The 10960-nt window shown below is 51.7% G+C and overlaps 3 protein-coding genes across 3 annotated transcripts; 1 reads left to right on the top strand and 2 right to left on the bottom strand.

The window, feature by feature from the left end:
* Positions 1–774: 774 nt before the first annotated feature.
* On the top strand, positions 775–4133 carry CCOS01_13907 (uncharacterized protein; the record flags this gene model as incomplete). Its single annotated transcript, XM_060462051.1, has 6 exons — positions 775–1755; positions 1812–3046; positions 3096–3525; positions 3577–3726; positions 3793–3903; positions 3960–4133. 6 exons carry the CDS (start codon positions 775–777, stop codon positions 4131–4133), a joined length of 3081 nt encoding a protein of 1026 aa, XP_060307147.1.
* Positions 4134–4574: 441 nt separating this feature from the next.
* Positions 4575–6426, bottom strand: CCOS01_13906 (methyltransferase domain-containing protein; the record flags this gene model as incomplete). Its single annotated transcript, XM_060462050.1, has 4 exons — positions 4575–5455; positions 5526–5642; positions 5699–6082; positions 6177–6426. 4 exons carry the CDS (start codon positions 6424–6426, stop codon positions 4575–4577), a joined length of 1632 nt encoding a protein of 543 aa, XP_060307146.1.
* A 1289-nt stretch (positions 6427–7715) lies between these two features.
* Positions 7716–10405, bottom strand: CCOS01_13905 (OPT oligopeptide transporter; the record flags this gene model as incomplete). Its single annotated transcript, XM_060462049.1, has 8 exons — positions 7716–7790; positions 7853–7965; positions 8037–8251; positions 8303–8448; positions 8511–8519; positions 8580–9738; positions 9795–9916; positions 10016–10405. 8 exons carry the CDS (start codon positions 10403–10405, stop codon positions 7716–7718), a joined length of 2229 nt encoding a protein of 742 aa, XP_060307145.1.
* Between the last annotated feature and the right edge of the window lie 555 nt (positions 10406–10960).

The raw sequence follows: 10960 nt of genomic DNA, 5'->3' as shown, positions 1-10960 counted from the left end.
GAAGACGAATGTGGTGCAGTAATTAGAATGAAAATTCGAGACTCCCTGGCGCAAGAGACAAAAGCGCGCCTACTATGGGTTTGTGCTGCATCAATTTCTCTCCGACGTGGAAAGAGACAAGGTACTGTAATGCATTCGGACAGGGTGCCGTTGCGCAAACAATGAACACAGGCTTTGGGAGGGTCATGGTGGGGTGTGATACCTTAAATTCAAGGTCATTACTAAGGTAGGTTCTCAGTCTGAGGTTTCTGGGCGAGCATCACTTTTGCGGTTGCCGCCGAGGTACGTAGGTACATCCGCACGGTGGATACCTCAGGTATATAGGGACCTCACCTAAGGTACCTTAGTACTACCCGCGACTCCTGACTAACTCGAGCTCCCCCGAGGGTTATGGCTAGATACGTAACACGATGTTCTGCTGCTTCGATATTCCCGATACTTCGCTAAGCAGTCTTCTGCTATTCCAGTGACGAGAGCATGTGATTGTATTATTGCATATAAGCAGTATATCTTTGTATCAATTCAATGAGCTCCCAAAGTACACCTTTCGTAAACATTCCTCATACGTGCTTGTAGATGTAGAAAGTGCTAGGCTTCTTGTCGCGCGACGAAATAAAGCTCTCCACAACAGCAGCCCAACCTGGTTGTCCCAATGCTTCGTTCTACTTCTACATGACCCATCTGTCTACAGCTTGTTGTCTCTAACGTTGCACTTCTCTCTTTCTTCCTCATCGTCTGTCTTAGCTCCCGATGGCCGGCACTTAAAACGACAGCATGTTTTCTATTTCCACTGCACCGGCGAAGCAGTCGGTCGGTGAGACTATCACTGTCCTGAGCGGTCGGCTGAGCTCAGCCACGCTTCTTGAAGATCGTCGTGCTGCTATACTCGGCTTGCGCAGCTTCGCAAAGGACTTCCCTGCCTCTGTCGCCTCTGGAGCTCTTCGCAGTCTGATAGGCAGCCTGAGCAAAGATGCCGAAGATGTCGACACTGTCAAGGTCGTCCTCGAGACCCTGCTCATGCTTTTCAGTCCTAACGAAGACAGTCCGGAGGCCTCGGAGGAGATTGCTCTGTGGCTTGCTGACGAATTCACACAGCGCCAGGAGAACATCACTCTCCTTCTAGATTTCCTCGACTCCACCGACTTCTACTCGAGGCTGTACTCTCTCCAGCTGCTAGCTGCCATTCTTTCTGCCCGAACCGAGCGCACAGAAGAATGCATTTTCACTGCCCCTCTGGGAATATCTCGCCTTGTCGCTGTGCTAGACGACAGCCGCGAGGCCGTCAGAAACGAAGCTATTACACTCCTCACCTTTCTTACACCCTCGTCGACCGATATTCAGAAACTCGTGGCATTTGAGAATGCCTTTGATCGACTCTTTGGCATCATTTCTGCAGAAGGTTCCCTTCCCGAAGGGGATCGTGTCGTGGAGGACTGCCTGATTCTAGTCGCAAACTTGCTCAGGAGGAACCCATCAAATCAGTCCCTGTTCCGCGAATCGGGCGGTATCCATCGTTTGTCTGTTTTACTAGAGGGTGCAGAGAAGGCTCAGCGGGTGGAAGCAGAGATTGCAGCGTGGGCGCAGGCCCAGCGTGACCGGAACATATACGCGCTTCTGGCTGTCGTTCGTCTGTTTCTAGTAGCAGGGGCTGTGGGGACGCCGCAGAACCAGCTTGCCTTTTGGCAACATGGCTTGCTGTTCCACGCCCTACAACTGGCCTTCAGCCATGTAGCCCAGCTTCCAATCAAGGCCGAGGTTGGTTGTCTCCCATCGTTGATCTTTGTGCTATCATGTTAAGAAGGTGCCTGCAGGCTCTAGCAACCTGCGCCGACATCATTAAGGGCAACCCGAGCCTCCAAGAAGGATTCGCGCAGCTTGAAGTCCCGTCTCCTCTCGAATCGCCTTCATCAGCCGGATCAGGACAAACCAATGGCGTCGTCAAGGTTTACGTGATTGATGGTCTCTTGGACCTCACCCTCAGCGTTCAGGATCTCGAGGCGTTCGATTTACGTTTAGCCGCGTGCGATTGTCTTAAGGCTTACTTCTACAATCATGCAGACATTCGCTTACATTTCCTGCGGAGAGCGATTGAGGGACATGGCATGGGAGCTGACGAGACGGCCAATGTCCTTACGGTGCTTTTGCGGCCGTCTTCAGACGCGGCCGTCGCTAATCCTTACCGAAGTTGGTTTGCCTCCACAATCATGATGCACCTGGTTTTTGATAACTCAAAGGCCAAAAACATGGTCATGGCTGTCTCAGAAGGCGATGCTGAAAGCGGAGAGGAAGTTGTCACGAGCATCCAGACCATTGCTGCTCATTTGATATCCGGCTTGAACCGGGACGAGGATAGCCGGGTTGTCGTTGGCTACCTTATGCTGCTCCTTTGCTGGCTGTTTGAGGACCTGGATGCGGTCAACGACTTTCTTGGAGAAGGGGCGAACACTCAAAGCCTTATACAGGCAGTGAATCATCCATACGCAACTGGCGACCTTGTTCAGGGTCTTTGCGCGATGCTGCTGGGCGTTCTATATGAGTTTTCGACAAAGGACTCACCAATTCCCCGAGCTGACCTTCATTCCATTCTTATTTCCCGGATGGGCCGCGAACGATACATCGACAAGCTATCTAAGTTGAGAAGCGACCCGCTGGTTAGGGATTTTGAGGTTATTCCCCAGAATCTTAGCAATTCCGGATTGGGTAGTCTGCCAGACGTTTACTTTGACTCGACATTTATCGACTTCTTCAAGGACAACTATAGCCGAATATTGCGTGGCATCGATCGAGATCCCGGCTTGGAAATTTCCGTAGTCAAGAATGGTGTCCAGACGGGGGTGTCCAGAGAGCTCGTGGACTCACTGCGAAGCCAATTAGCCGAAAAGCAGCAAGCTTTGCAAGAGGCTCAAGTCAACTTGGAGACGGTCAGTCGACATCTCGGCCAGGAACAAGCCGATCATCGGCGAACTCGAGAGACCACTGCCATGGAATTGGCCAGAATCAATCAAGTCAACGAAGGAATGCAAAGGCAACACGACGCAGAGCTACGGTAAGTCTCGACAATGAGTTTCCAGTGATGTCACTCACGAATCGATTAGGAATCTGCAAAGTAAGATCACAAGCCTTCAGGAGGAACACAAAAAACAGATTGAGCAGACAAACCGCAATATTGAATCTCAAAAAGCGGCTCTGGAACAGCAATACAGCAAGCGATTAGAAGAGGAACAGCGAAGGGCAGCCACTCATGTCGCAGCTCTCGAGCAACAGAACAAGAGGCAAATTGAGGAAGTACAAAGAAACACAGCTTCCCGGGTTAGGGCGCTCGAGGGGGAGCTTGAAAAACAGGCTGAGCAAGCACGGCAGACCGCCAAAGCCCAGGCCGCCTCGCAGTCCGAGGAGCATCGCAAGCAGCTAGAGCAGGTACGCAAGACAGCCGAGTCGGACGCCGATCGTGTTCGCCACCGGGCGGAGGCGGACATGGCAGATCTCAAGGCCACCATAAGTCGTCTTGAGGTTGATCTCATGAAGGTGACTAAGTACCCACGATACTGCTTGAATGGGACGCTGACTCTTTCACAGGCCAAGAAGACCAAGGCGCAGGAGATTCAAGCCATTCGGGAGCAGCTTGAGAAGAAGGAGCATGACCAGGAGAATCTTGCCACTAAAGCAAACGCTCGTGTGGAGCAGCTCGAGAAGAACCTACGTGAGGCGCAAGTGAGGTTTACCCAGGTACGAGAGTTTACTGCCGAAACCTTGACATTGAGAGACATACATGTATTCTGACGTTGTACTCAGCACGACGTTACTATCAAGAAGGCTCAGGAGGATAGAAAGGCAACTCAGAACGAGCTTGATGACTTGCTCATGGTGTTTGGCGACCTAGAGGAGAAGGCAGCCAGGTACAAGGTGAGTCAGAAGCAAAGACATGAGCAAGCCTCTCGGACTAACGTAGTGCACAAAAGGCAAAACTCAAGGAGCTGGGAGAAGCAGTGTCTGATGGCGAAGAAGATGAAGATGAAGACAGCGAGGAGGAGGAGGATGAAGAAGAAGAAGACGGACACGAAGACGACGATGATAACAACGACGACAAAGAAGACACCAAAAGCGATGATACAAAAAGCACGTCAAACGTATGATTCGTTAGCAGAATGCTTGTAAATCCTTCATCATGATCAGCTGCATGCACACGCGTGGCTTAGAGGGCATCGATACTTGAGAGTTCTATCTACTCCAAGGCTGAAGCTTTTTTCAAGTTGAGATTTAACTAAGCATCCACCTAGCTTGTTTGCCTCTGCCTGCTTGTGCGCATCCTGGCCCTCCTTTGCAGTATCATGACATCTCATGGAAGATGGTACCACACTAGCGGAACTTGCGATTAACGTGCTGGCATATGGACAATCACCTAGCCGCGATCTAGCACGCGCCGCAAGAGGGAGGACATTATGTAGGCAGGATGAGAAGTCCATCTCGAGGATAAAGCCTCTGAACATTTAGCATCAGTCTCTGGCCTTTGTTCAAGGGTGACCTGCGTGTCGGCGATGAGGCTCAAAATCGCGGGGTTGGAGGCTGGTACTGATTCATCTGAGTTTCCACATTTGCGTCCTGTTGTCCTGGCCTGGTACTGTCCAAGTATTGCTGATAGTCAGCGCCCGGGGATTGTTCTCGGGTGCCTTGAAGACAATGCGCCCAGAAATCTCGGTACCGGCCGTGACACTAGCATTCCCCTCAAGATACTTATTCATCAGGAAACCCTGCTTCCAGTGAGTGTCAGGACCTGCAGGGCCGGTGGTGAAGGCCACCTCGCCAGGTCTAGTGACAATGGTCTCGCCGGCCTTGACCGGTAGATCTGCCGGGATCGAGTCGTTTCGAGAAGTCGTGAAGAAGATGTCAAACCAGGTCAAAAAACCGTCAAGTGACGGAATGTCCTTGGTCACCTTTGACTTCCACTGGGTCTCAAAATCTAGGTCCTCGATCTTGACGGTGTGTAGGTCAATGTATGAGATCTGTGAGGGGGTACCGCAGATGCAGTCCTCTGGCATGATCTCAATGCGAGCCTCATCGTAGATGCCCTCTTTCATTGACTTCATGTCAAAGCCATAGACGTCATCCCAGAAGGTAACAAAGTCGGTGATGTACTCTGGATCCGAGACGGGCGCCACCCAGATAGTGGAGATGCTCGGGGCGATGAGGCCGTCGGGCTTCAGGAAACGGTCTCTGGCAACGAGAACGCTGTTCATCATGGCCTCGTAAAGCAGGCAGTAGCCCATCCATTCGCTGATGATGATGTCAACTTGATCGACAGGAAGACTGATATCCTCGACCCTGCCTCTGATACAGGTAACCTTTTCGGTGAGGCCGTTGTTGAAGACGTTCTCGCGGGCCTTGTCGATGATATCGGACTTGTCAACGGCAAAGACCTGCTTCGCACCGGCCTTGGCACAGAACATGCTCAAAATGCCTGTCGTAGAAATCACGGTTTAGATATGAAGGGTCATAAAGCTGGCAGTCGCTTTTGGTGCGAGACGTACCGGTACCACAGCCAATATCTAGCACGATCTTGTCCTTGAACAGAGACTTGTTGTTGTAGACGAAATCGCGGTAAGAGTCTGTTCTAACTTTGTCCTTCAGCATCGTCTCGTGGATATCTGGGAAGGCACGTTAGCGTACTAAGCAGCCGAAGTTCAGGATGAGCGTCGGCTACCGTTAGAGGCATATGATTCCCAGTAGTACTGAGACTCATCCTTCCGAACACCCTTATCGTCCGGATCACGAGGCTTCTCGCCCTGGGTTGGAACGGGCGTGTCTTCTCCCCAGCGCTGGTCAAGAGTCTGCTCAACAGCATTGCGGTACTTTGCGAACTGGGACTGAAGCTGTGCCAACTCTTCTTCAAGCTGAGCTTCCCGAGAGGCACCCCCTTGTGGCGCTTGCTGAAGCTGCCCTGACGTTTCGTCGTCAAGATCCAGCTCCGTCAGAGCCATGATCAAGGCGTCGTCTTCAATTACAGGCTTCATGTAGCGCTCGTCAGCAATGTCGTCGACAGAGATAGTCTCGGGCAGAGCAGAGCCATCGTGAATATGTTGACGAACTATGTATGGGTCAGCAACCCTCAATCTTTAAGGAGGGGGTGATTGTTGACTCGATGTGAAGCATCTGCACTATGTATCAGGTCCCGGACTTACTGTAGTTGACAAGCTTGACGGTGCCAAAGAAGTCAAGACCAAGCCGACGGCGGATGGCGAGGAAGTCAAAGTTGTGCTTTGTGCGGCAGTGACGCAGCATGGCATCGACGTCAGGAAAGACAGTATCGTCAAGCAAGGAAATGAAGGATTGTGCCTCCTCTTCTTCGGGCTCCGCGTCGTCCCAGTCAGACTCATCAGACGAGACATCGGAACCGGCGCGAGCACCGTTCTTGAGATCGTCTTGGGTCATGTTGGAAGGCTGAGTCGATATTTGCTCCTGGGACTTCTTCTCTTCCTTTCTCACCTTCAGATCGACCTGAATGGTTCGTGCTCCTTGACAAACAAAACAAGTGCAAGTGTGCAGACCCCGGGCTTCCTCGTCGATGAGTTATTTTCTTCGGGTATTCTTGGTGGCAATGCCTTGCTCAAGTTGATGTCACCTTGGAGTTGGGTGAGAGATTGAGTGAAGGGTTGGATATTTTCCTCCTTCTCTAAGCTTGTGGGACTGTGCTGGGGCCCAATAAAATAATTTGGAACCGTGGAAGGGTCCGGCAGGCACGCCGGCCGGCACCTACTGCATTCGCCGTCCAATGAAGCTGGGTGGACTACCTCCATCCATGGGTGCCTTGGTTACCCTCTACCTAGGTGCCTATATTTACATTGGATTGGAAGGTTACCCTTGATAAAGTAGGTGAGTAGGTAGGAAGAGACGTTGTTAGACGCCGCCTTTTTCGATTTACCCCCCCCCCCCCCCAACCCTTTTATTTTGTCGTAGGTCTTTCTTCCCTGATTTCTTCTTTTGATTGAAATTTGGTCAAATATTTTGCGTGCCCTTTCCTACCCCTCTGTGACTGCCTATTACCCCTCTACCCCTCCATTACCCCTCAAGTGGGTCACATTATGACCTGCCGCCCAAGTGAACAACGTTTAGATGTTCGTTATTACTGCTATCAGCAGTATGATCGCTAGTATCCTGTTCTTCTTCTACATCTTCATTTCTTCTTCATGATATCTCTGCAACAGCCTAAGTAAGAGATCAAAAGGATAAAACAAGCCATAGGAAGCGTAGTGGTAACAGGACAGGAGGGGAATTGAGGCATTGGCTGACCTAACATTTTGGCACCCACAGCCTCCTCTCATCGTACTGTCTAATGTGATGATCGAATACGACACATAACAGCACCACAACAGCCAAATTGACTTCATTAGCCCAATGGAGAAAGAGAGAAAGGAAGGAGGGGGGGGGCCGAGGGGGGGTTGACCCAGACGAGAACAAAAACCCACGGGTTGAATTTCTAAAGCATGTACATCCCTGGAGAGAAATAAAAAAATAGTGCATTCGTCTGCCTCCTACTTGCCATGACGACCACCTCGATATGGAAAATGTTGCTCGTGCCATTCTCTGCTGTTATCCAGGACTTCCTTCAATGCCCCAGTCTCTCGCTCGGCCTCCTCTATTCCTGTTCCTCATTTCAATCATTTTGGCCTCAGACACCTCGTATACCTTAGCCATGCGCACGTCGTTTCACACCTGCGCTTCTAGTAGTGAGGAACACCAATGCTTTGCAAAATGAGGTTGACGATGCTGAGAAATCCTTCACCGAGTATAAAGCCCTAGAACACAGCTTGCGTCAGCTACCATCCCTATTCGCGTGTGGGCACCGTCCAGTACTCACTGATGCCAGCACAATCAATGGCGTGCTCGACTCGCCCCGTCTGGAGACCCAGTACCAGCTCAAAAGGCCGCCAACTGTGCGGGCCAGGGTGAATGATGGGACGTTATACATTCCTACCATCTCTAGGTCAGTCTTGCCCCGAACCTCTGATTTAGGGTAGATAATATTTTCAAGTCACACTTACCAACCGCCACGGCAATGCCTCCCGGCACAAGGGAACGCCAAGGCTTGCCAGTTACCATGGTCCTCACAATTGTCGTCAAGGCAAATATGATACCGAAGCCCATTGCCCACTCACGAGCCATGGGCGGCAAGCCTTTGCCCGTCACTAGCCTGGCTGTGAAGATCCATACGTATCCCGTTGGGACCTGGAAGAGATCTCCCGGGATCGTATAGACTCTGATATCGATCAGTCTCTGGAAAATCAATGGTATTGGCATTGTGACTCACGCCGTGTAGAGCTGGTACACGAAGGCACTGACCACAGCGCCTGCTGTTGCTCCAATCACTTGGCCCCAGAACTGGGCTCGAGGCGCGGCTCCTAAAAGGTGGCCTGTCTTGAGATCCTGCATCAAATCACCCGCTTGAAGAGCCCCCTAAGTCCGGCAAGTCAGCATCAATTCCAGTCAAATTAGTAGCGTAGCATCAAATGACATACGGCCTCGGACTAGAAAGCTCAGTTAGCGATTGCTTTGACTACGAAGTTGGAGGTTAGTAGACCACTTACCACTGCACCCGCAACTAAGTTGATAAGCACACTGGACTTGTGTGACTGGGGAATAATGAGTGCGAAGAACAATTGCGCAAGCTTGCTGATGCCGGATACGGGGTTCAAATCCGTCTCACCGAGTGCTCGGACACCCATGATGCTGAGCAGTAGAGCCATTAGAACAGCAACGATCGTGGCGTAGAGGGGAACCAGGTCGCCGAAGACAATGTGTATAGTGGTGATGCAGAGCAGTATGGATAAGACCAGTCCCACGGCAACAAGCTTGTTGTCGATTTGTTGGTCTTCTGGTGCGTCTGCTTCGTCGGCGCGACCATCGCTGGCACTCGACGTCGAAAACCGACGGCGGACCATAGAGGGTTGCGCCTCATCAGACAGAAGCCGGGAGGTACTCGTCGCCTCTCCATCCTCATCGGTGTTCAGAGCAGTATACGTTGGGGCGGAATGTCGGCTGGCCCCAAAGTGCTTCTGCCAACCTAGCACACTTTGCTGCCACATACCTTTCACACCTTCATTGGCGACGTGCTGGGCCAAGGGCCGGAAAGCAATGTAACTGAGGCTGACGATGGCATCCGCTAGCATAATTGCCAGGGAGATCCACACTATCCAGCCCTTGCTGCCTGTCTCCCAGTCGTCGATGGAACCGGGTGCCCATCCCCGATACTTGGCTAGCGGAGAGAGAAACCCCCATCCTATCGCGGCTCCCAGCAGCATGTGCAAAGTCGTCTCAGGACCCATGATAATGCCCTGGCCAATATAGGCCGGGCTTGGGTTCAGTGTCCAAAGCCAAGTGCCTGCGGCACCGGTGCCAAATATAGGGATACTTCGCATTGCGGGCAAAAAGTAGGAAGACAAAGTGTACAAGCCCGATATTCCAAAGCATATGAGAAGTAGTCTCACATTTCGGGCCCAATCGTCCTGGGAGCGACTCTCGAGGCTCTCAGGATTGGCATTTTCGGGATCTGTAACGTTGTGGCTACGGTCAGACTCCAGTGTCAAATCCGGCTTCGAGTCATGATCCGGTACGAGACTCGCGAAGCCCCCTGATACGGCGTCTGGGCCGGCCTTCCGCGTCTGACCATGAAGGACCCCGATGAGAACGGCAGTACTGAACCCGCTAGGGAAACGGAGCCTTTCTCGGATGATAACTTGTCGGCGACTGGCATTGGAGGTTAGACTGAAGGTCGATGAGCAAGTTTCCTGCAGCCAACTCACAGTGGGACAGCAAAGACAACGCCAAAGTAACAGAGGCCAAGAGACCATATGATCAACTTCCACAGGGAGATGTTGAGAGGCCCCTGTTCCTCAGGAGCCAAGAGATAGTTCATGGCGGGAATCTAAAAGAGGAAAAGTGACAGGTCAGCCATTGACCTCGTCTGGTTCATCGCATCAAGTTGCGGAGAGAAGTAACAATGCCCGGGGCATGGGGGACATACTACACCGACAAATCCGCAGCCAAGTGGCATAATGGCCATGCTTCCAGCCACAGTCTGCACGAGGACATTCTCGACAGGACTGAATGGGAATCGCAGGTGCCTAGACAGGACCTTGAATATGCCGAAACCCATCAGACTAGCCGGCATAGTCATGGTGCTCACCCAACCCGTCTGCAATCCAAAATACATATTGGAGAAGCAAATGACCAAGCCGACCAGCAGGCCAACTGCAACACCACGAAATGTGAAGCTGCGGCCGTGGATGACAGGCCCTCGCTCGGGAGCATTCTCAGGGTGAGAGGCATAAGGAACTGGGGTGTGGCTACTGCCGCTGACAGTATTGTGAACGTCGCCATCGGCATGGTCGCGGTATCCCCGATCAGGCGCCATGATCGATGCCGTACACTCTGACTGGGCAGTATCGTAATGTGAGAATGTCGATTAGAATGTCTAGAAGCGAGGGATTCGAAGGCGATTTACAATCTTGCTACTATATGCGTCAAGGGCGTGCTGGTCAACCTGGCATTTATGTCGTTACTCGTCCAGCGGACGTGTGCATGAGAGTGCCTGTGGAGAACTAGAGCTGCAGGGCGAGGGTGAGTTGAGGTGGCGTTGGTTTGTTGTTCCAGCTTCCTTTCGCTCAAACAAAAGTTGAGAGGGAACTTCGTGCGCAATGAAACAACATAGAGGCTGGTGATCAATTACATAAGACAACAAGCGTATGGACATAAAAGGCGACGTTCCCCTCACCGCTGCATGCATGAAGTCGAGATACGGGATCCGTAATTGAATCGTTATCTTCTGGACCCCCCCTGCACGATGAAGGACTGCCTTACCAACTACTGCGTAATGACAATGTTCCAATGAACATTGGATTGGGGGCTGCGCGACTCGCCTTTGTACGGAGTACCTAAGGTACCTAATCAATGGAACATCAAATAACCA

Source organism: Colletotrichum costaricense (genome assembly GCF_030867565.1).
Source record: "Colletotrichum costaricense strain IMI 309622 chromosome Unknown Scaffold_19.1, whole genome shotgun sequence".
Classification (NCBI taxonomy): Eukaryota; Fungi; Ascomycota; class Sordariomycetes; order Glomerellales; family Glomerellaceae; genus Colletotrichum; species Colletotrichum costaricense.
Note: the sequence above shows the minus strand (reverse complement) of the source record. Positions and strands in the feature narration are given on the sequence as shown.